General features: G+C 44.3%; 2 protein-coding genes across 2 annotated transcripts in view; one reads left to right on the top strand and one right to left on the bottom strand.

The window, feature by feature from the left end:
* Positions 1–5,042, top strand: part of LYPD1 (LY6/PLAUR domain containing 1) — a 33,153-nt gene extending 28,111 nt beyond the window's left edge. Inside the window, exon 3 of the mRNA XM_058664406.1 lies at positions 4,613–5,042. Within this exon, the coding sequence (XP_058520389.1) occupies positions 4,613–4,851 (239 nt within the window). The 3' untranslated portion in view covers positions 4,852–5,042. The remainder of the gene's footprint in view (positions 1–4,612) is intronic.
* A 239-nt stretch (positions 5,043–5,281) lies between these two features.
* GPR39 (G protein-coupled receptor 39) overlaps positions 5,282–22,059 on the bottom strand; it is a 199,982-nt gene continuing 183,204 nt past the window's right edge. Inside the window, exon 2 of the mRNA XM_004589391.2 lies at positions 5,282–5,796. Coding sequence (XP_004589448.2) covers positions 5,282–5,796 — 515 coding nt within the window. The remainder of the gene's footprint in view (positions 5,797–22,059) is intronic.

The raw sequence follows: 22,059 nt of genomic DNA, 5'->3' as shown, positions 1-22,059 counted from the left end.
GCATGGAGCTAGACGGGAAATGAAGCAGCTGGGACTTGAACCAGCACCTTAATGTGGGATGTCTGCATTGCAGGTCATGCAATGCCTTGAACTCTGGCCCTGCCAATAAACTTTCTGACCTTTGCCCAAGTGATAAGCACAAGTGGTTCCTCAGTGTCGTTTTCATTTGCATTTCTCTTTATGGATGACAGGGTATCTTTCAGGTGTTTTAAAGCTCTTTCTCTTTCCTTTCCAGTGAACTATCTTTTCACTTGCACCTTTTTAAAGATACATTATTACTTATTTATTCCTCACTGATTTATTATTGATTCCCTACTGATTTCTAGGCCCGTTTTACATATGAAGGAAGCCTGTTCTTTATGATGTGAGTCACAGTTATATTTTATCCACTATCTCACTTCTCTTTTTGCTTTACTTGTAAGGATTTTATTAGACTGAGATTTTTGGGGGGTAGCTTTGTGTAGTCAAAAGCATCGATCTTTTCTGTAATGACTTCAGACTGTTGCGCCAGAAAATAGCCTTTGCTGTTTCTCTATGATCAAAGAAATCTCCCAGGGTTCCAAAATGTCTCTTAGTACTTGTAGTGCTGCCCCCGCCCCACACCAACATTCAAATCAAAGACCCACTTGGAATGAATTCTACTAAGCATATGAGTAATGGGATTGGTCAGCAGTTCTCAGCTGCAGCAAGCTCACCCCACACAGCTGTGAAACTGTGTCCCTCTGGTTGGAGTCCTGTTCTTTAGATCCCACCCCTTGCCCTGCCAGGTTCTCTCCTGTGATTCCTAACAGGTTACTGGCTTTGTTTTGTTTGGCTTTGTTTTGTTTTCTTAATGGCTAAACCCAGGGGAATTTTCCTCAAACCTGTTCTGCAGCCTGTGTGGTATGCTTTTAGATTAGCTTGCTTACTTGGTTTCTTCCTTCCTTCCTTCCTTCCCGTCTCTTTCTTCTTTCTTTCTTTATCTTCCTTACTTATTTCTTTTTTAAAAAGTGTTTCTTCATTTATTGAAGAGTAGAGAAGGCAGAGGGTGGGTAGAGAAAGATCTTCCATCTACTGGTTCAGATATGGGCCATGCTAAACCGGAAGCCAGGGACTCCATCCTGGCCTCTCATTACAATGATAGTGACTCATGTACTTGGGACTAACCATTTCCGTTAACAGGGAGCTGGATCAAGATAGCTGAGACTCCAACCAGCATTCTGATGCAGAGCGCCAGCATTGAAAAGAGCAGCTTAGGGCTCGGCATGATAGTGTTGTGGTTATAGTCCTTGCCTTGCACGAGCCTGGATCCCATATGGGCGCCGGTTCTAATCCCGGCGGCCCTGCTTCCCATCCAGCTCCCTGCTTGTGGCCTGGGAAAGCAATCGAGGATGACCCGAAGACTTGGGACCCTGCACCCCTGTGGGAGACCCGGAAGAGCTCCTGGCTCCTGGCTTCGGGCTGGCTCAGCTCCAGCCGTTGCAGTCACTTGGGGAGAGAATCATCAGATGGAAGATCTTCCTCTCTGTCTCTCCTCTTCTCTGTATATCCAACTTTCCAATAAAAATAAATAAATCTTTAAAAAAAGACAGCTTAGCAGGTTAGCTCATTGCACTATACCACGGGTCCCTCTCTGTGATATTCAGTCCCACCTTCTCCCAGGTAAACCCTCAGTAGTCCTCAAGACTATCCCTGTCCCTCATATCCATCTCTCCTGGCCTGTAGAACATTCTGGAATGGACTAGAATATGCATCTTTTTTTTTTCTTTGAGGCCCTAGAAGGGGTGATGTCTTTCCACTTCCAGATTTCAGGTTCTCAGTTATCGTACCCCAGTCTCCTCCCTTCACCCTTCACATATACTCCAGGGGCACCTTGTGAATGTCAGCTAAAAGCATGAGTAAACAACTCTGACATTTCCCGAATGCCTTTGAAGTCTTGAATTGCCCCATGTCTCCTGGTTCAACACCTCCTGCTTGCTGCCTCTCCCTCTTACAACATTCCAGAGGTGGAGCACCCATGTGTGTCTGGAATGTCTCTGAGTCCAATCCCATCCACACCTAACAGTTTGTTTGCCACCACTGGCTTTGGTGCCTGGGGATTGCATATCTCCTCCATCTAATTTGGAATCTCTCTTATTCCAGTCTCACCCAGTGGATCCTGGCCTCCTGATTTGTACTTGTGTGGACTCATGGCTCTGGAGAAGGGACCATTCTGGCACTCTCATTCCCTTTGGGCCTTGTCAGTCCCTGGACACACCTGTCTGGTAGCAGACCCCTTTGAATTTCTCTGTGTCCTCCCTCTCAGATGCCCCCATCTCCACAGTGGTCGCAGCCCTTCACTTCAGAACGCCTTCTGTGTTGTCAGTACATGAGATGACAACCTGAGATTCCCTGAGACTTGCATGGGGTCACAGCTCTCCTCTTCTTTACCCAATCATTTCTGTTTGTTCCTCTTTTTAAGATTGATTTATTTTTATTGGAAAGGCAGATTTACAGAGAGAAGGAAAAACAGAAAGGAAGATCTCCCATCTGCTGGTTCAATTCCCACGTGGCCACAACAATCGGAGCTAAGCCGATCAAAAGCCAGTAGCCAGAAGCTTCTTCCTGGTTTCCCACACAAGTTCAGGGCCCTAAGGCTTTGGGCCATCATCTACTCCTTTCTCAGGCCACTGGCACGGAGCTGGATGGGAAGCAGATCAGCCGGGACAGGAACTGGCACCCATAAGGATCCTGTCACATAGAAGACAAGGATTTAACTAGGCTACCGCACGTGCTCACCCAATTATTTCAGGCAACTGATCCTTAACCTGCAAAGGTAGTCTTAAAAATAACTTCCCAGGGACAGGTACTGGGACACAGTCAGGTTAAGTTGTTGCTGGGATGCTGACATCCCATATGGGAGTATCTGGGATCAGGTCCCACATCTGCTCCCAAACCAGCTTCCTGCTAATGTGCCTAGGAAGGCAGAAGATGATGGCTCAGGCACTTGGGTTTCTAGCATCCCTGGGAAAACCTGGATGGAGTTCCTGCGACATGGCTTTGACCAGACATGGCTTATTCTCTCTCTTCACCTAAAACAAACAAACAAAACACCTCCCAGTCACGTTATTAAGTAAAAATCACAAATGCTAGCACATCACATAAGATGTGACACCATGAGCAAATATAAACACACATTTTATTTCACCCATGGTGAATGTGTCAGGCCCGGAGGGAGGCACATCAGATGCACGGGCCTCAAAGGTAATGCTGAGGGGGCCTCAGATTGGCAGGGCTTGTCAAGGGGGCATATTCACCTTATCTGTCTGTAATTTTACACAGCAAAAGAATATAGTCAACAAGTATTCTCAAATTTAAAAAAAAATTCACTTAAAGGAGAAAAGTTATTGGTTGCTGAAGTAGCCAATGAGTGTGTTTTTAACTTAACTTCCTACAGAGGCAACGGGCAGCAAGTGCAGAGAATATCTGAAACAACGCTCCTTAGAAATGGAACAGAGTCTGCCCGCGTCCCTGCACTCAAACTTTGTCTTATTGGAGCAGCTCCCCTCTAGGATTTCCCAACAGGTTGTGAAGTAACTGGTCTTCACAAGCTCCTTGTTGTAAAGAAAGAGTGGCATAAAATTGCATGTTTGAAGGTAAACCTGAAGTTTTTCTTCACCACACTCATTTGGAAGTTTCAGGCCATTTAATTTCAATCAATGCAGCAACAGCAGAAAGCAAAGGCACACCTCCCCACACACCTGCCTGGGGATTAGGGGACAAAAGCCCCAGTGGGGGGGCCATATATTATAGCCCAAAGCTGAGTGGGGTAGCCAAAAGATTGAGTTCACTTCCAAGGCCAGCTTCAGTATTAGAATATACCCATAAGGAAAGTAAGTCATCAACTAGCCACACACACACACTAAATATCTTCTGACTAAAGCTATTCCCCTCCCTCCCCTAATATAACCTCATCACTGTTTTGGTTAACTGATTATCAGCAGCAGAATGAGACTTTCAAATCCCAGAGGCCCTCTTCACTCACGTGACTCCAGGGCAAAGTTGCTGGTCTTCTGGCTGCTTCTTTGAAGAATAATGGTCCTGAGGACTTCCCCTGTAGGGAGGCTACAGCTGGTAAATGGACTACACTAGATTAGACGCATGTGAACAGTGCCTGGAATACAGGGAAACCCTTGAATAAGTGAGTTCTAGGATTTAATAAACACATGGTTGAGACCCCATGGCTCCACAGTGAGTTGAACGGGAATACCAGAGATAGGATCTCCAAGCTCACTTGTAGTCCTCGCTGACATAGGATAATTTAAACCTAAAACAAACAAACAACTACAACAAACCAACACGAGCAATTGAGTTTCTTGTACACAGTTTGAAGTTTAACTTACAGGGAGAAAAAAATGAGACTTCAAGTTTCAAGCTGTTTATTGACTAAAATCGCCTTTTGAGCAGTTTTTATCAAATGTAGTCGCCTGTCAGTGGTTTGTCTAATCCAGGGAACTTAGCACAAAGCACCTCCTGGGTCCCACGGGGTAGTAGGAGACCTGGGGTAGAGCTTTCCTTAGGGATCTGCCCGCCTCAACTCCAGGGGACACCATCCCGCGGTGGTTAACCCAGTTCCTTTGGGTGTCTGTTGCAGGGATCATGTACCGCAAGTCATGCGCATCATCAGCAGCCTGCCTCATCGCCTCGGCCGGGTACCAGTCCTTCTGCTCACCAGGGAAACTGAACTCAGTGTGCATAAGCTGCTGCAACACGCCTCTTTGCAACGGGCCCAGGCCCAAGAAGAGGGGCAGCTCTGCGTCAGCGCTCAGGCCGGGGCTCCCCACCACCGCTGCAGTGCTCCTCCAGTTAGTGCTCTTCCTGGCTCACTGCTGAAGCGCACAGAGCTGCGCCCCCTGCATGGCGCACCTCGCTTCCCCACACCTCCCTACGTTTTTCTCTGGGTTTCCTTTTAAGCTGGGCAGGGCGGGGAGTGTGTGTTCTCCTTTTGTTCCCATACAAACCATGAGAGGTCTGTGTGGCAACAGTTTTTGTAAGCTCTGAATAAATCCAGTCTTGAATTCTCAGTGTGTACTTGAGGGAAAGAGGCAGAGTGGAAATTCTGCCTCCCCCCACCTCTCTCTGTGTGACCAGAGTCAAGGCCAGGCTGCTAGATGCAGCCCTTGGACGTCACCAAGGTTTGCATCTGCCTTTGTCTATGCCCTCAGCCTCCTTTCTGTCCCTGCCAGGGGCCCAGCTTATTTCGGAACTGCTTTAAGTGGGAGGGGAGGGCCGGTTCCCATCCGAGGCTTTCGTTCCTTAACGTTCATGATTCCCGCTCCTGTAAACCATTTTCTGCCACCAAGCTATCTGGTTTCGCCTCCAAGTTGGGTAGTGGTGACTCCACACTCGCTGGCTCAGGGGCCGGCGTAGGTTCGGGTTTGGCCTGGCTTTGGAAGGTGCTCAGGAAAATCTTGTTAGTTCTCCTGGCCGAAGAGCCGCGCCGGGAGGAGAGGAAGATGAGAGGGCTGCGGGCGGAGCGCACGCTGTCAGCGGTGGCGCGGCTGTGGGCTCTCAGGTGCTTCTCCTGGTTGGCGTGTGGCACAGACAGGTGGCAGCGCAGCACCTGCCCGAATACCTTACGGAACTGCTGCGAGGACACGTTGTACAGCAGCGGGTTGACCACGGAGCTCAGATAGAAGAAGGTGTCTGAGAAGGGCAGGAGGATCATATATGCCTGGAAGTAAGATGTTGTCCAGTCCAGCTTGGGTTTGGCTGCAGCCATGATTCTCCGAATCTGGTTTGGCATCCAGCACACGGCCAGTGTCACAACGATCAGCCCTGAGCAGGCAAAAGGGGAAAACAGAACAAAACAAAAACCCAGCATGAGAACAAAAATAAAACAAAAACCATAAACTATTTAGCCCTTCCACTCTGTGCTTACACGCTAGGAAATGGTACTAATTTTTCAATGCTGTGCTTGACAGCGCCTTTTGCCACTAGTGAAAGAGAATTTAAGCCTGGGGCAAGGGGAGTTAGCTGTGTTAAAGACCGTTAAGTGTGTTCATACCTGTTGATGCCTGTTAAGTTTTAAAATGTTTGGTTGTTGTTTGCATATCCAGAAAAATATGTTGTCCATAAATCTGGTGTTGTCTTTTGGGTTTATAGAAATTGATGTGTATGTACAGGATAGCCATATTAGATGAAACTGTATTTGTATGTTAAGCAATGCACAAAGAGGATCCAGTGATATTTTTCAGTCAAATGAAGTCGTGTCTCTTTGGTACTGAAGAAGTGTTTTTGACAAGACTGATTTTTTTTTTTTTTTTTTTTGCCTTGAGCTTCAGGAGGAGTAGAATCAGGAAAAACCTGTTTGCAAGGATGTTTGGGACATTTGGGTGGCATGTGTGCCTGCCTATAATTCAGAGGTTCATAGCTGAGTCTTTATAAACTCCTTCTTATAATTTCCTGTGGGAAGAAGCAACCTTTATCCCCAAACAAGTGAAAATAGAAACGTGACCTCAAGTGTTGCCAGGACTATGCTCACATCCTTTGCAGCACTGAGCTGCACCTGTGCAGCCAGAAAGGCTAGACCTAGAGATTCATCACCCTCTGGATCAGATGCTGGCTGCCTGGGCACTGGCCTGCACGCCTGAGCATTTGCATTCTGCATTAGGCCATCACCATCAGTGCCATTTGTGCAATTCTGATGATGGCAAACCACGCCACCTTAAAACACACACAGGTCAGATCACAGAGGACATGAAAGTTTATCTTGAGTGACACTGCCTCCCAAAAGTCAGGAAATCAGCAAGGTAATTGCTGTAAGTTAGCTATACTCCCCAAGACCCTAGAATGCAGATCTCTGTGTGAAGAGCTGTATATTAAGCTGTATTTGTGATTTCTAGACTCCTCCCTTCTTTTCCTACACTTGAACCATAATAGAACAATAGGGAAAATTCACTTACATTTTCCAACCTGGTTTTCTAGGAAGCCAAAGGGAAGCGAGGTTAGCCATGATCGCTTCTTGGTTAGGATGGATGGTAAATATTCCATTCAGTGCTCTAGGAAAAACAGCCACGTTCATGCATCCAGCACTGACTTTCCCGTGCACATTTGTTTAAGTATCCCTTGCTTGGTGGTGGGTGGCAGGAACTCCTGTGTGTGTCCTCTGGCCCTGAAATAAATCAACTCTCTCCCCCTCAAATCCTCCAAAATTCTCATCTCTCAGCAAGGAGCACCTGGGAAGCTTTGCTCCTTTGTTAATTTGAGAGTCTCTTCTATTAATCCTCTGACCCCAGCTTTGAAATCCAAATTTGTTTATTTTTTTTTCTCCCTGCATTTGCTGCTTTGTGAACACTCAGTAAACCTACACTAAATATTGATCTGATGAAAATAGAAGATACAGCCCCTCAAGTCCACTGTGTTCTGAATCACCCATTTATAGCTGCTGGAAAGGAACAATGAAAGAAGAATCAACAGCATGATGATTTAAAACACAAATACTACATGCCTAAGAAATCGGGGACTTTTTTCACTGCTTTGAGAGGCACTAGTGCTTCCAGCCACCTGTGCTATTACAAATTCATTTTTTAATTCCCACTCCTTGTGTTCGTCTCCTGCAGCTCTGATGGAGAGCATTCGTCTCACTGATTGCTAGGAAGTTGAAAGCCTTCTATACCTGGAGAAACTACATGACTACGCTTCTTTTTTCCTTTTTCATCTTCCCTGTCTCTGAATTTCATAGAAGGAGTACAGGCATCTTTATCTGACAACTTGTTTCCCATAATATGGAAATCAGGTATATTTTCCTTTGTGTGCTGTGGCACATAGTAGGAACTTGTAGTTTAAGTTGCAAAACTCTAGAAAGATCATGAGAAGTGCTGTGCATGTACAATGCATGGAATATGTCCCCACTTTTAAAGCCAACATTGAGATAAGAAGGTGAATTGAGGGGCAAAGGAAGAGAAACTGCCAAGTACCTTTTCTTTTGTTCCATATTAGCTCCTCATTCTTTTGAACTCTGCATGACCCATGTTCTTCAGTGAGCTTACCCCATGCACCATCTTATTCCCAATTGCCCTTGACTGATCATTCCATTGAAAGAAGCCAAGTTCAGTCAACAAGATCCAATATCCAAGTAGGAAGCATGGAACAGGGGCAAATGATGAGCATGGCTTGATTTTCCTTCTGAAACCAAAATGACCTGAAATTGCAAAGTGGGATATGATAGCTCAGCGTGAACAAGTGGCAGAAAACAGAAAGCCAAAGGACAGAATCCCAATGATTAAAGGAAAGAGAAAGTTCAACTGCCTGGGTGAAGAAGTAAGCAGATAGGATAGCAAGTGGAAACTTAAAACACAACAGAGATGAGGACATGAATTAGAAATGGACCCGGATTAAAGAATTATGCGTCTGACAAGCTTTGAAATGTAACCAAGAATAATGCTGAATATTTATTGAGTGTTCTCTCTGCTGGTGCCTGTGGTAAGCACTAGCAGCAAATTTCCCATGCATTCCTCATTCCTGACAAGAGCCTGGTGAGCTTCGACCTGTGGAGGACAAACGAGGAAGCCGAAGCCCAGAGAAGGGTGACTGCTTAGAGGCCATAGCCAGCAAATACACCTGCCAGATGCCCAAATCCAGGATATCACTTTCAAAAAACACTATTGTTTCTCCTATTTGCAGTTTGAAAACTACAGCAACACAGCTGAGAATGCAAACACTCATCCTAACTCCACCATGTGAAATAAACCTCTCCTCAGGGAATATGTAATGGAAGTCCTATATGTCATTCAATACCTTTGAGCCATCACATCCCAAAAGGAAAAAGGCTGTTGAAATCCATTTTAAAAATTATTTTATCTAATATACATGTAATCTAATTTCACACGTAATTTGAACATGTGGTGAATAGAAAAGTTAATGAAGAAAAACAAAAGTGAATGAAGGGCTGCATGGACTTTCACTTTTCATACTTAGTCCAAGTCTTTCTGTGGCTTCTGCCTTTATGATACATCTTAATTGGCACCAGAGAAATGTGGCTGTAGAACTGGCCAGCACAAGTTAAGCCTGCATGGCCCTTCCATAAAGTATCAAGGTTTCCTTTTCCTGCTTCATCCTCCTGTCATTGTTCTTTTCTGTGCCACAAAGCCAGAGTGCTGTCAAACCAAGGAAGCCCCAAGAAGTCCCCCACCCCTATAGCCTATGTTTATACAATGCAGGCATGCTGAATCATGATCATATTTGTGAATATGCATTCCCAACTAAGAAAGCAGAACATCTTCATCCACTCTTCATACAAAGGCTTTCACAGAATGAAACCCCAGGTGATATAGAGCCTACCGATTCTGAAAGCATAAAGGTGTATATTTTGTATTTCTCATTCTATACTGTATCTGGTTCTTCTGGAATAGCAGATATGTGACAGGGCTATTGCTATCTACTTCCCTTACCTCAACTGGAAGTTGGAAAATGACTATGGACTTTCCTCTTGTGCTTTGAAAGATAATTTTATTCTGAGGAAACAGAGCACTAGCCGTGCAAGTACAACCAATGACAAGCATGCAACGGGTGCCCGTGAACATTTTAACAGAGGTAAACTTTGAGAAAGAAAACCAAATGAGCCCTCTTGTCAGGTTTGTCTTTTAGAATGACAGATAATTGCTCATTTACACATCTGATAAAAAGTCATTACTGTTGATGCTACAGTGTTGAGCATAAACCCCAGGTCCACAACTTACTAATTCTGGCTATTGACAATTGTCTCAACTCTAGTCTCAGGCGCTCTGTAGTTAGGACAAGGCTTTAAAGTCTTATTCAAGCCATAATAGAGTATATTAAAGATTTGACTAAATTTATGTTTGGCTGAGATCAATTTGCACTTGTAGATTTCATCTGGGAAAAAAAAGTCTGTAACTCTTTGGTCTGCAAGGTGCAATGTGCAGCCCACAGTTAAATACCTATAATATGAACTTGAATTATCAGTGAACTGAACCCACTCATGTAAAGCAGGTGAGCTGTTTTAACTGAATTATTGATAGATCTGTATTGTACTCCAGACAGCTTTGCACTCTGGGTTACAAAATGCCTTCTTATCTGTTTCTCTGCACAAAGCGGTTTCATTTTTCCTTCTTGATCATTACACTAAAATGATGAGAGCCATAAAATGACACAGATTCCTCCTTAACAAAGTAACGTTGTTTAAAAAATAGAAGCAGCACAGGTGTCCAATAGCAACCAGCATCAAGACCTGGTGTTTTGGCAGCATTTGTGTGAATCCGGTTGCTTTAATTTGCAGAAGGGCATTCAGCAACGTAGCCTGAGTTGTAGCACCCCAACTGTATTTGACATTGTGTCCTATCCCCTCACCTCTAACCTTTCAAATAGAGGTCACTATTTGCGTGTTCCCCAGAATTCATCTTACAGCCATCCCGGGAGAGAACAGAAAAAGATCTTGGAAACAAAATGGAGAAATGTCATGATTTCCCCAGGTCAGAATGTCAGGACTCCTACAGCCTGGATGATCAATCAAAGCAGCTACTTTTTTTTTAACTGTACGTATTTTTCTAGCTTTAGGCTCAAGTGCAGACCATTCACAACATTAACTGAAATGAGAAGCAGGTATACACAACAGTTTCTCTATGCATAATCCTGCTTCATTTTGAGAGCCTGGTCCATCAACAACAGAGCGTGGTCCATCAACAACAAGCATTGCTTAATCAGAGAAGGTTAAGTCACAGGTTAAGGGAAGTGGTTATCAGCAAACAGGTCATTACTTTGGGTTATGACTTGGTTATCTAGATTTTAGGATCTTTTGTCTGTCCATTCATCTCATCTGTCTTCCATCTAGCCATCTACCTCTGTATGCATTATCTACCATCGGTCACATATCTATCTGTCGTTTATGTATCTACCATCTGTCTGTGTATCTGTCTATTTCTGTCTGTGTGTCATCTATCCATTTATCTATCAATAATCATCATCATGTATCTACCTCTCATTCCTCAGTAGATCTCTGTGGCTATCTATCCATCTATCAATCCTCCATAACATCTGTCATCCATGCATTACTTATCTTCATTATTTATCATTACTTATCTGTGTGCATGGCTGTCTGTGTCTTCCCATCAGTCATCCATCATGCCCCTGTCACCTATTTATGCCTACCTACCCATTCTCTATTGTCTGTATGTCTAATCTATGCCTCTCTCTCTCTGTTCAACCATCCATCAACCTAGTACTTAGCTAGTACTAAGAAGAAACCAGAAAAGATCCGGAAACTTGATCTCTGTCCCAGCCAAGGAATTTTGTATGATTTAAGTAATTCTCAAAGATTTACTCATCCACCCCACGCTGAATGAATTGTTGAAGCCTCAGAGTACAGAGGACAAATGCTGAGGATGCTTCAGTATTTCTATGGCCATGATGGCTGTGCTGTCCTCCTCCTGCCTGTACCTGCATCTATTTTCCAATTTCTTTCTAACCCCAATCCTAGGAAGCACAAGTTAGACACTATCCCTGTACCTTGGTTGACTGGGATCCATTATAAACTAAATAGTGATGAAAAGCAGCCGAGGAGGACAATGTGGTCACAGCCTGATTTGCTGAGGGCCACGAAGGCAGTCTGAGCAGAGCATTAAGGCAGGAATAAGGAGTACTGGCAGGACTTCTCACAGGTAGGAATGGTCAAACAAAACTGAAGGAGAGTAAGAGGGAGCCATGAAAAGGGCAGCTCAGGCAAACAGACAGCATGAGTATGAGATGCTCTGAGAGCTGCAGGGCTCAGCATGGCTGCAGCAAAGGAATGGGTGGAGACAATAGAAAGCCAGCATGGTTGGAGAACATTCCACCAGCTTTTGTAGACAATAAATTAACTTGCATAGGGTAGGATGAACAACATCTGCTGTCAACTGACATTTAAATAGCAATTGCCAGTGGAAAGTAAGCATATGGTTAGTTGAATGAAGAGCCAGGAAAAGACAAATATATCCAATAAAAGGTTTTAGTGCTTTCTCAATTGATATGTTAGTGTTTGCAATCTGTTTCTGGAAGGCGGTTAAGATGTTGATCTCACGCACTGACCTTGGCTGGTCTAAGGGTCCCAAATCAGCATCAACCTTAGTGGAGTCTGTAACTTCTGTAACAGTGGGTCTCAAAGAGGAGGTCCCTGGAATAGCAGCTCCACTGCCACTTGGGGAAGTGTTAGAAATGCACATTCACACACTCCAAGCTAGAGAATGTGAGACTCCAGTGATGCTCTGTTGGGCTAGAGAAGTGTCCATTGAAGTGGAGCCCCGGTTGGTGGGCACTGATCCAGGTCCTATTGTTGTCCCCTATTGGCCTCTGAAACATCATGCTTTAGTGCTGTCAGTCACTAAGCTGTCTTCTGCTGGTTCCTCATCTTGAAACCCACCTTGCCAAGCCCCTTTTTATTTCTGGTTCCATTTTCTGTCTTCCTTCTGCTCTCCTTTCTCTGTGTCATCCTTTCTTTACCTTATGTCCCTCTCCTTTCCCTTTTCATCTCCATTTCTTTTCTTTCTGTATGTTTCCCCAAGATGGGAAAAAAAATGATACCTCTCTTGCCACTGTCTCTCTGCCTTTCCCCACATTCTTCCTCTCCATTTTCCCACTAAACAAGTCACACATGCCTTTCCTATGCTGCCAACACAACTCTCCTGAATTGTCTTGAGAAAGTAACTGAGTCAGGAACAGGCCATATTCTTCACTGACTGACAGGTGTCCAACAGAGAGGGCAGATATCACTCCTTGACAAGTTTACCAGACACTACAAACAATATAAATGGGACAAAGAAGGCCGTGGACTGAATAGCTCCCTACTCACCCTCTGAACCAATCTCCCAGTCCCATGTCCTTGGACAACATCAGGATTTCCTTGGAAATCTCGCAGTTACTTTCCCAGTGAATTGTCCACTCAGTGACCTTTGTTTAAGCCAACCAACTTTCCTGCCTTCTTTTCTATTGATAATTTTTATTTACGGGATGACAGTCCTATATGAGTTTTGTTTCCAGAAAAGGGCACATGCCACCTCTTCAAAATGACACGGATACCACAGTTGGTTACTTCTGTTCTTGAAGACAATAGTTTGATGTCTCATTCTCATCCCACCCATTGACAGCAGTCCAAGAAAGAACTGTCTTCCTCTTGTGACTCTGCCTACAATGTGGGGGCCAGGACCCTAGGTCACATGTCTCAGACAGCCTGTCTTGGGGCTGGCATTGTGACATAACAAGCTAATCTTCCAGTCGCAATGCTGGCATCCCCTATGGCCATTTTATGTCCTGGCTGCTCCACATTCCCTCCAGCTCTTTGCTTATGACCTGGGAAAGCAGGGGAGGGTGATCCAAGTCTTTGGGCCCCTTTACCCACATGGGATACCTGGAAGAAGCTCCTAGCTCCTAGCTCCTAGCTTTAGCTTGGCTCAGCTCAGCTGTAGTCATTACAGCCAATCAAGGAATGAACCAACAAATGGAAGGCCTCTGTCTTTCCGTCTCGTTATAAATCTGCCTTTTATATATATATATATATATATATATATATATATATATATATATATATATATATACACACACACACACACACACACACACACAAGAAATCCCCTATCTCACATGGTCTACAATGCACCACATATCACACCCATCTCATTCTGCTCCATAAGCTTCAGTACAAGATGAAAAACTAAATTGTTACCATAACAGATATGTATTTCTGAAATAAACCCTCCTGTCGGAGTTGTAAGACGCCACTTACGCTCAAGTAAACAGTATTTAGGTCCATCATTGTGGTTTAGTGCCTCAGTTCTTTGATGATGCATGGTAAATGATCAACTGGAATTCGTGAAATAAATATTTTTCTATGTGGAACTCAGCTGTGTGCGGCTGTGTGGCTTTCTGTGCAGCCTGTTCTAAATCGGCCGAGAGTAAGGACCTCAGGGGTGGTGCAACTCTACATGGCTGTGGCTGTTTCTCAGCATGACAGGTGAAACCAAATGCATCTTCCCTAGCCATACAAGGGCACAGGGCAGCCAGGCCTGCCAGGGAAGCTGTAGACTGCAGCTGTTAGTGAAGTGCCTGAGTGGCGTATCCCCTATGACATAATGTATTCATACCACCCAGGGACAAGCCACTCTCATGCTAACCCTGATTAACAGTGGAAAGGCTGCATTTTCTAATAGAATTGAATTCCCTGTAAATAACAAAGAATTGGAAAACACAAACCGCTGACCCCAAAAAGACCTCAGGAATTTGTCTACAGATGGGGCAGCAGAATCTCCTGAGCAGTGGGAATTCACATCGCCCACAGTCAACACATAGGGCCTTTCAGTCAGCTGGAGCTCGCCCTCCCCTTCCTTTAGAGCCAGACAGAGTCGATCAGCGCTGGCTGAAGCTGTGCAGAGGCAGCATGGGCAGCTATAGAGTGGAGAGCCAGGCATACATGCCTGGAGACTGTTCCTGGTCGTTCTCCTTTCCCCAGATGCCTCTGTGGGTCCCTAATCCTGTGATGGGGGCCCTGCATGAGGAGAAACAGAGCTTCCTCCCTGGAGCCAGCCGGTCAGTGGGATTAACCCTCTCTCAAGGACTCTGGGCTCGGAGCTGCCATCAACCTGTGCATATGAAAGAGAAATTTAAGTGGGCAGCAGCCACCACTGCCTGTGACTGCTGCAAATGAGCAGCAGGGATTAAAGGCAAGAGTATGGTTTCTGCCCCCTGTGGTCTGTGGATGGGGTGATTAGGACACACAGCTGTAGTAAAATCACACAGGTTTAAAACTCAAGCAAAAGAAATCTATTTCTCCTAGTTCTGGAGACTGGCAAGTTCAAGATCAAGGTGATAGCCAATTTGGTACCAGTGAGGGCTTTCTTCCTGGCTGGCAGAAAAAGAAAAGAAAAATAGAAAGAAACATCTCCTTGTACTAAGGCTATTAATTCTATCATATTAGGAACCCATTCTGATGGCTTTATCTAAACTTACATTCTCAAAGTTCTCTCTCCATGTACAGTTACATTTGGGTTAGGGAATTAACGTAACAATATAAAGGGGATACAATTCAGTCCATCTTCCACTGGCTTCTAGGCCTACCTCTTCTACCACCTCCACCCCTACCATGAGCCCATTTCCTCCACTGCTACCAACATGATCATTATCATCATCTTCATTTCTACCACCAGCACCACTGCTGCCACCACTTCTACTTCCACCTGTATTTCATCCCCATCATTATGCCTTTATTACCACTTCCACTGTCATCTTCTGCAACATCTCCTCCACCATCATCACCACTGACAATAACAGCAGCACAACTGCCACCAGGATCTCCTAGGGCTAAGAGAATGCTACATCTTCCAGTCTCAAACTCACAGTAAGATCCATAAGATTCGATGACTTTCCCAGAGCTATGGTGCCAGTCATATTGGCCCTTGTTTTTGTTTTTGTTGCTCCCATCCTTTACTCTGTACCTGGAAGGGACAAGGACTAAGACTTGGAGTGAATCCCAGTACTAACTAGTTATGAGACCATGGACTCTGATTTTTGTGAAATAGAAAAAACAATATTATCTACTTCGTTGTTGGAAGAAATGCTAACAGAGAAATGCACATCCAAAGCAGCACATATGTCTTATCACATGATTCTATCAGCTGTCCCAGGTAATAGACACAGTTGAAATTAATACAGTGCAAACATATTACATTCTTTGTTGCACCAATTTAAACCTTACAGTGAATTCCCAGTTGGCTACTACTAAATCCTGCTGCTTATGTACAGATAAGCAAGTTGAGGTATGGGCAGGTAAAATGATTTATCTCCTGACACCTGCCAAGTCCTAAAGTTTAGCTCTGGCCTCTGGGTCTTGAGTTCAGTACATGCAGCACTGCTCCAACTTGGAGTAAGCCCCTGAGGAGATTAAGAATCAAGTGCTTGCTCAGTCCCCAGGGCAAATTAAGAGCATCCCAATAAGGCAGCCACAAGTTCATCAATGCATTTCTTCTTGTTGTGGATGTCATGATAGGGAAAAGCATCTCAGATACCCAGAAATAAAATTCTTTTCTGATGCATCTCTATGACAAGGAAAGAACTTATTGTAATGAAGATGAGCACACACACACAAAAAAAACTTTTCTGTTATTCAGTGAGATGATCAATGGAATTCAGAGAAGCAAGTGGCTTTGGATAGAAGTCTGCCAGGCTGGACTCCAACAGAATGTCTGTTTTGTGGCCTGGCACAACAGCTCAATTGTCTAATCCTCCTCTGTTTAAGCACCAGCATCCCATATGTGTGCTGAGCCATGTCCTGGCTGCTCCACTTCCCATCCAGATCCCTGTTTGTGGTCTGGGAAAGCAGTAAAGATGACCCAAAACCTTGGGACCCTGCACCCATGTGGAAGTCCCAGAGGAGGCTCCTGGTTCCTGGCTCAGCTCTGGCCATTACAGCCAGTTGGGAACTGAATCAGAGATAGAATCTCTCTCTCTCTCTCTCTCTCTCTCTCTCTCTCTGTAAATCAGCCTTGCCAATAATAATAATAATAAACCAGAATGTTTTCTTTGGGCTGAATTCATTTTATAAGAAGCCAGACCCTCTACCTAACCCCCATCCCAAACTGTTCTAGTGACAGACCTTTTGCTATGAACATTCATTTACATTCCAAGTAAAAGAGTGTTCTGTCCATTACAGGTTGTTTTTGCCTCTCTCCATAAATAGAGTGGAAATTCATTTCAAAGGAAATTTGAACAAGAATTCTGCTCCCTGTTATCTGTTCATCTCATGTCAGTTAGCACTACAATTCCTGGAACAGTCTGCCACCAAACGCCAGGACTAGAGGCAAACGAAATGGAATCAGCTGATGGGAAGATATCAAAAGAGATGCACACCGGAGTCGGGCTCAGACTGTGTTTGATTTGGAGCTGCAGATCTCAGCTGAAATCAGTGAAGCCTCTCAGAAGGTTGAGGCGATGGTATCGGGTTTCTGAGATAAGGTTTTATACTGGGACCAATCAAAGGATGATGCCTTCCTGCTAATGATTTGAAAATGCAATGACTGTTGCATGACATGATAAGAATAAGTCCCTCCTGGTGATTTTTCTTTTAATAAGGGCACAAAGAGCTGTGAGGAAATCAGCTCATAGATTTAGGAACATTAAGTACAAATTTTCCCACCTAAGTACAACAGTGTCTGAAATGCTCAGTATTAGGCACAGCAGCACAGCACGATACAAGGCAGCAATACTCACAGCCTGCTTTGATTTGTAAAGCTATTCCTCACCTGTCTTCTCAGGCATCATCCCTGGTGCCACCTCCAAAACTCTGGTTTGAAATATTCATAGCATCTCTAGATATATATAATTCTCCAACTGTAGCCGGCCTCAAGTACACATCCAGAACCAGCCTTTAGCAGCCAACTGCCCACTCAACATCAGGGCTTTGATAGTCGATTTACACCTATACAATGAGAGATGTCTAAGTGGATCAATGACCAGCTGCTCCCTCTACTGGTCCCAATCATAACAACCTCTTCCTCCATCCTTGCAGTGCTTCTAGATGGAAACATGCAAGTTATCCTCTGCTTCCTCCCCATCACTTCCACAGCCAATCAGGCCTTACATCAATCAGTTACACTTAAAAAAATCAAGACTATGACCCTAATTAGGACCACCATTATTTCTGGGCTGAGTTGGGCAGAAGCCCCCAATTCTCCTTCTCTAGCTGTTGCCCTCACTAGCCCCAGTAACCTTGCTAAGTGACACATAAATTCTTGCTGCTTTAAACATCTCAGTGACTTCTTACTGACCTTGGTATAAGATCATACATTGTTACCAGCTTACAAGATCTGGCCCAGATATTCCTTCAGTGTTTCGTTGTACTACTCCCCACTGGCCATGTCTTCTGCAGCTACCCAACCCAGGCTTGGTTTCCAAAGCCAGCCAACTCTCTCCTTCCTTCAGACTGTCACGCTGCCAGTCTTTTCTCCTCAGCGTGTTTATTCCAATTCCAATTTAATTCTCTACAAAGATCACTTCCTCCAGTAAGCTAAGACCTTCCAGTTACAGACTCCACACTGCCTGGCTGCTCTCTATATACTTGAAGTATTTTGTTGGAATGTGGTCTTCCATGCCAGTTTGCATGGCATTAGGACCTGGATCTGTACTCATCTATGTTTGGTAGATACATGTCACGTTAGGTGGGGTGGGCATCTCAGTCTGATTCTTCTAACTAGACAGTGAGGCAGGTGTGGTAGAAGCTCTTCTTTCTATTTTTACTGTTAAAACAGCTGAGAAGCACTATGCTGATTCAATATGGTTCAATTTACAAAGAAAATAAACAGAAGACAGCTCTCAGAATTCAAGGTATTACCAAGTTCATAGTTCTATATCTGAAATCCAGAGATCTAATCCCCACACCCTCCCTCCCTCAGTATGTACCCTAAAGAAAAAAAAAAATGGAGGCAAGCCTGAGGCCTTTCCCAGGACAGATGGAAAATTTCCATCCATCTTTTGTCTTTAAACATCTATGTAACTGTGAACAACACATCAAATGACAGAAATTTGGCACTGCAGATCTCAAACATGATAGCTGAGTTTCCTTACCTGTTAAGTGACTGTCTTGAATTTCTGAGGTCCTTTTTAACTGTAAAATCCTTATCGTTTATCTTGCGTATATTACACAGTCACTCTTTGTAAAATGTCCAGTCACAGACTCAAGGGATCATAATCATCCTTTAAGTCAAGTTCTCAGTGATGCCTAATTGCCTTTCCTCTTGCTACTCTAAGCATGGTCCACGGTATCTCCTGAGAGTTTATTAGAGTTGCAGAATTGCTGACTGTATCCCAGCCATGCTGAGCACATTTTAACAAGATGCTCAGGTGATGTGGCACCTGTATCACAGCCCAGGCTTCTTAGAATCATATCCAGTTCAACCTGGCACTTGTCTTCTGAGCTTTTTCAGTAAGTATCTCCTGAGCAAGCCCAGCACTCCAGCTTTTCCAGAATGTTCTATGCCTCTGCCAAGAAGCGATTTCAGGAAATTCCTTCCAATTCAAGTATCCTCTCCTCTGGGAAGGGTTCCCTGGTTTTTTAAGAGGTAAGGAACATCCCAAGATCTTGTTATTGTTTCCATGACAACAAAACAACACTATTTTAATGGTGAATTTCCATGCCTGAGCACCCATAAGCACTGGCAGTGCTCTCTCTATTTCTCAATGGCAGGGGGAGGGGGAGGTGAGGGACAGTCAAGGGTTGTGCCCCAGGCATTGATTCATGCCTAGGACAGTATAATAGAGCCCCCTTTTGCATTTATTGAAACTATGAGACACACTGACTCTCACAGTTCCATCCTAAACCTTGGACTAAAATTAAATCTACTTGTATTTATATCGTGACTATATTGCTTAAAGCACTTGTACTTAGAACAATGATTTTGGACTTCGAGGTGAAAAATCAGATATCACCTTTCCCTATCCCATCCCAGATAAATTGTTTCAGATTGTTCTATAACCTTGGTAAAGGCATGGAAAGAAGGCAAAAGGATAGCTTAACTTGACTCCCTGAGAATTCTGCTATCTGATTTTAAATAGGTAAAGAACAGGATTCCCCCCATGTGATGCACACATCAATGGGTGGGTTTTTTAGGCTTGATGTAAAAACAACAACAACAAAAAGCCTTTGAGCCTTCACAATTGAGTCTGGGAGAGGGCAGAGAGACCAGGTAGCACATTCAATCAACCGGCCCACTCCAGGAAAGGCAGCGTGAACTGCAGAGGGTGTCAGAAGCCTCTGAGCATCAGATGCTCCAGGAACTTCAGAGCTCTGCTGGGAATATGCATATGCCAGGGCAGGGCTGCTCTTGAGGCTGGCCCTGGGAGGAGTGGCCCGGGTGTATGTGTGTCCTGGGAGGGAAGGACGATCCAGGGTGGGAAGGACGATCCAGGCTCTGAGATGTATCTGAGGTGGGAAAAGGAGAGCGAAAACACCAGAGAAAGAGGAGTGGATGTTGAAGACCGGCTTGTTACAGGTTGGTACAGCGCATGGTTAGAAGGCGAGTCAGGATGTGCTATGGTTGGATATGGTTTATTTTCCAAAGGTCCATGTTAGGATGGGATCTTTAAGATGTGGGGTTGGTGGGAGGCCCTAAATAATTGATGCTACCACCAACAGAAGAAGGCTCGTTTCCCAGACGGACTGGTTATAAAAGCCCAAACTTGCCCCAGGAGTCTCCCCTTGACTTCCTATTTGGCAGTGTGATTGCTTACTTCTATACATGCTCCCACCACTGCCGTTGTCCATAAGGAGATGTACCAAGCTGAAGTTTGCCATTTGGCCCTACAGCTTCCTGAACTGTGAGCTGCTAAATGACATTCTTGCCTTTATAAAGATAACCTGTCTCAAGTATTTTGTTATAGTAACACAAAATTCACAAATAAAGGATGTGTCAGGCACAATAAGGCATCTTGCACAACTAGACATCTTCCTCCACTGGATTACACAGTGACTACCATAAGAGCTTACAGATTTCCACAATCCTACCATGCTACAGAGGAAGACAAGGCAATTCAGAATAGGCAAAAAGCTTAACTACAGTTATTCAGTTTGGCAGCTGCTAGAAAAAAAATAGCATACAAGCCAGATGGCCAGGGCTTCCCCATTCTCAAAGTTCTTCTTTAAACTCTGATGAGTATGACTCATACTGAAGAAAATACATGACTTTCCCCAAAAAGGGAGAGCCTTCCCTGAAATACTCTTCTGTATCAATTCAGCCAAAAGCAAAGAAATGATACAAGAAAGGAGAATGATTTCAAATATTATTGGAACTTAGATCCTTCGAGTCCCAAAATAAGGTTTTTCCATGGACTTTCAATTCCACAAGCCTAAGACATTTTTGCCTTTGTCTAAGATAATTTACCTACATGTTTTTCTTCCGAACAGTTGCTTAGATGTCCTTAATTCTGTGCTATGCATAAGAGAATCTCCATTTCCTTAGCATGGCATCTTGCAATCCCTCAGGTGTACCCTGAACTCTCTCCCTCTGTGAGTAAACATTCCCTTTCCTCCATTTTAAGTGAAAGAGAGAGACACGGGGGTGGCTATACTCTGCCACTCATTCCACTGGGCCTTTATTTACTTCAGGTCTGGTTTCTCTCTCTTCTCTTTATTGATCAAAGAAAACCGATCCTTTCCTTTCATGGGAAATCTATACTTACTTGTTTCCTGTTCCAAAAAGCAGTACCCTTTCTCTCCCTTCATGCAAGATATTTTTGGCTGTAGACTTTTAAGCAGGAAGCGATGTCAGGGACATACTAGTAGAGACTTAGATTTGTGAGACAGCAGAGAGGCCCACTAAGCCCCAGGTTGCCAGGAGCTGACTCCTGGCAGGCCAGGAGTCTTCACTTCCTCCTCCAAATATTTCAACAGATATCAATGCCTTGCATTATCCTTGCCTGAAAGCAAAGGTATGTCTGGGCTTATTTAAATGTTGAATATTTATCAAAAGACTTTGAAGAAAACCTTGGTTTCTAATCTTGGTCCTATCCTAACCAGCTGTATGACTTTGAAATGTCCTTTTATCATTCCAGGCTTGTTTCTTCATTAATAAAATCAGTGGATTGGCCTAAGAGGATCATACCTCATTGGAAGCTCAGTGAACCCAAGGTAAATCCCACCAGAGAGACAGCTGAAGGAAAAACAGTGCCTGGGAATAAACATTCACCCCAGAGCTGGGCTCTGAAGGTGACCATATTCAGATAGATGCAGCAAAAGAAGCAAGCGAGAACCCTGCAAAGCCATCTACAAAAAACACAGACCTTGCTCTCCTTGTTAGGCAAGTGCAACCCCTTAAAAAAAATTTTTTTTTGAGGGAAGATCTACAGAACAAAGGAAAGACAGAAAAAAGATCTTCTGTCTGCTGGTTCACTCCCCAAGTGGCCACAATGGCCTGAACTGAGCCAATCTGAAGCCAGGAGCCTCCTACTACTCTTCCATGTGGGTTCAGGGGCCCAAGGACTTGGGCCATCCTCTACTGCTTTCCCAGGCCACAAAGAAGTAGCTGGGAGGGAAGTGAAGTGGCTGGGACATGAACCAGCAACACCATATGG

The sequence above is a fragment of the Ochotona princeps genome, chromosome 5, assembly GCF_030435755.1.
Source record: "Ochotona princeps isolate mOchPri1 chromosome 5, mOchPri1.hap1, whole genome shotgun sequence".
NCBI classification, from domain to species: Eukaryota; Metazoa; Chordata; class Mammalia; order Lagomorpha; family Ochotonidae; genus Ochotona; species Ochotona princeps.
This window is presented reverse-complemented; position numbering and strand designations above follow the sequence as displayed.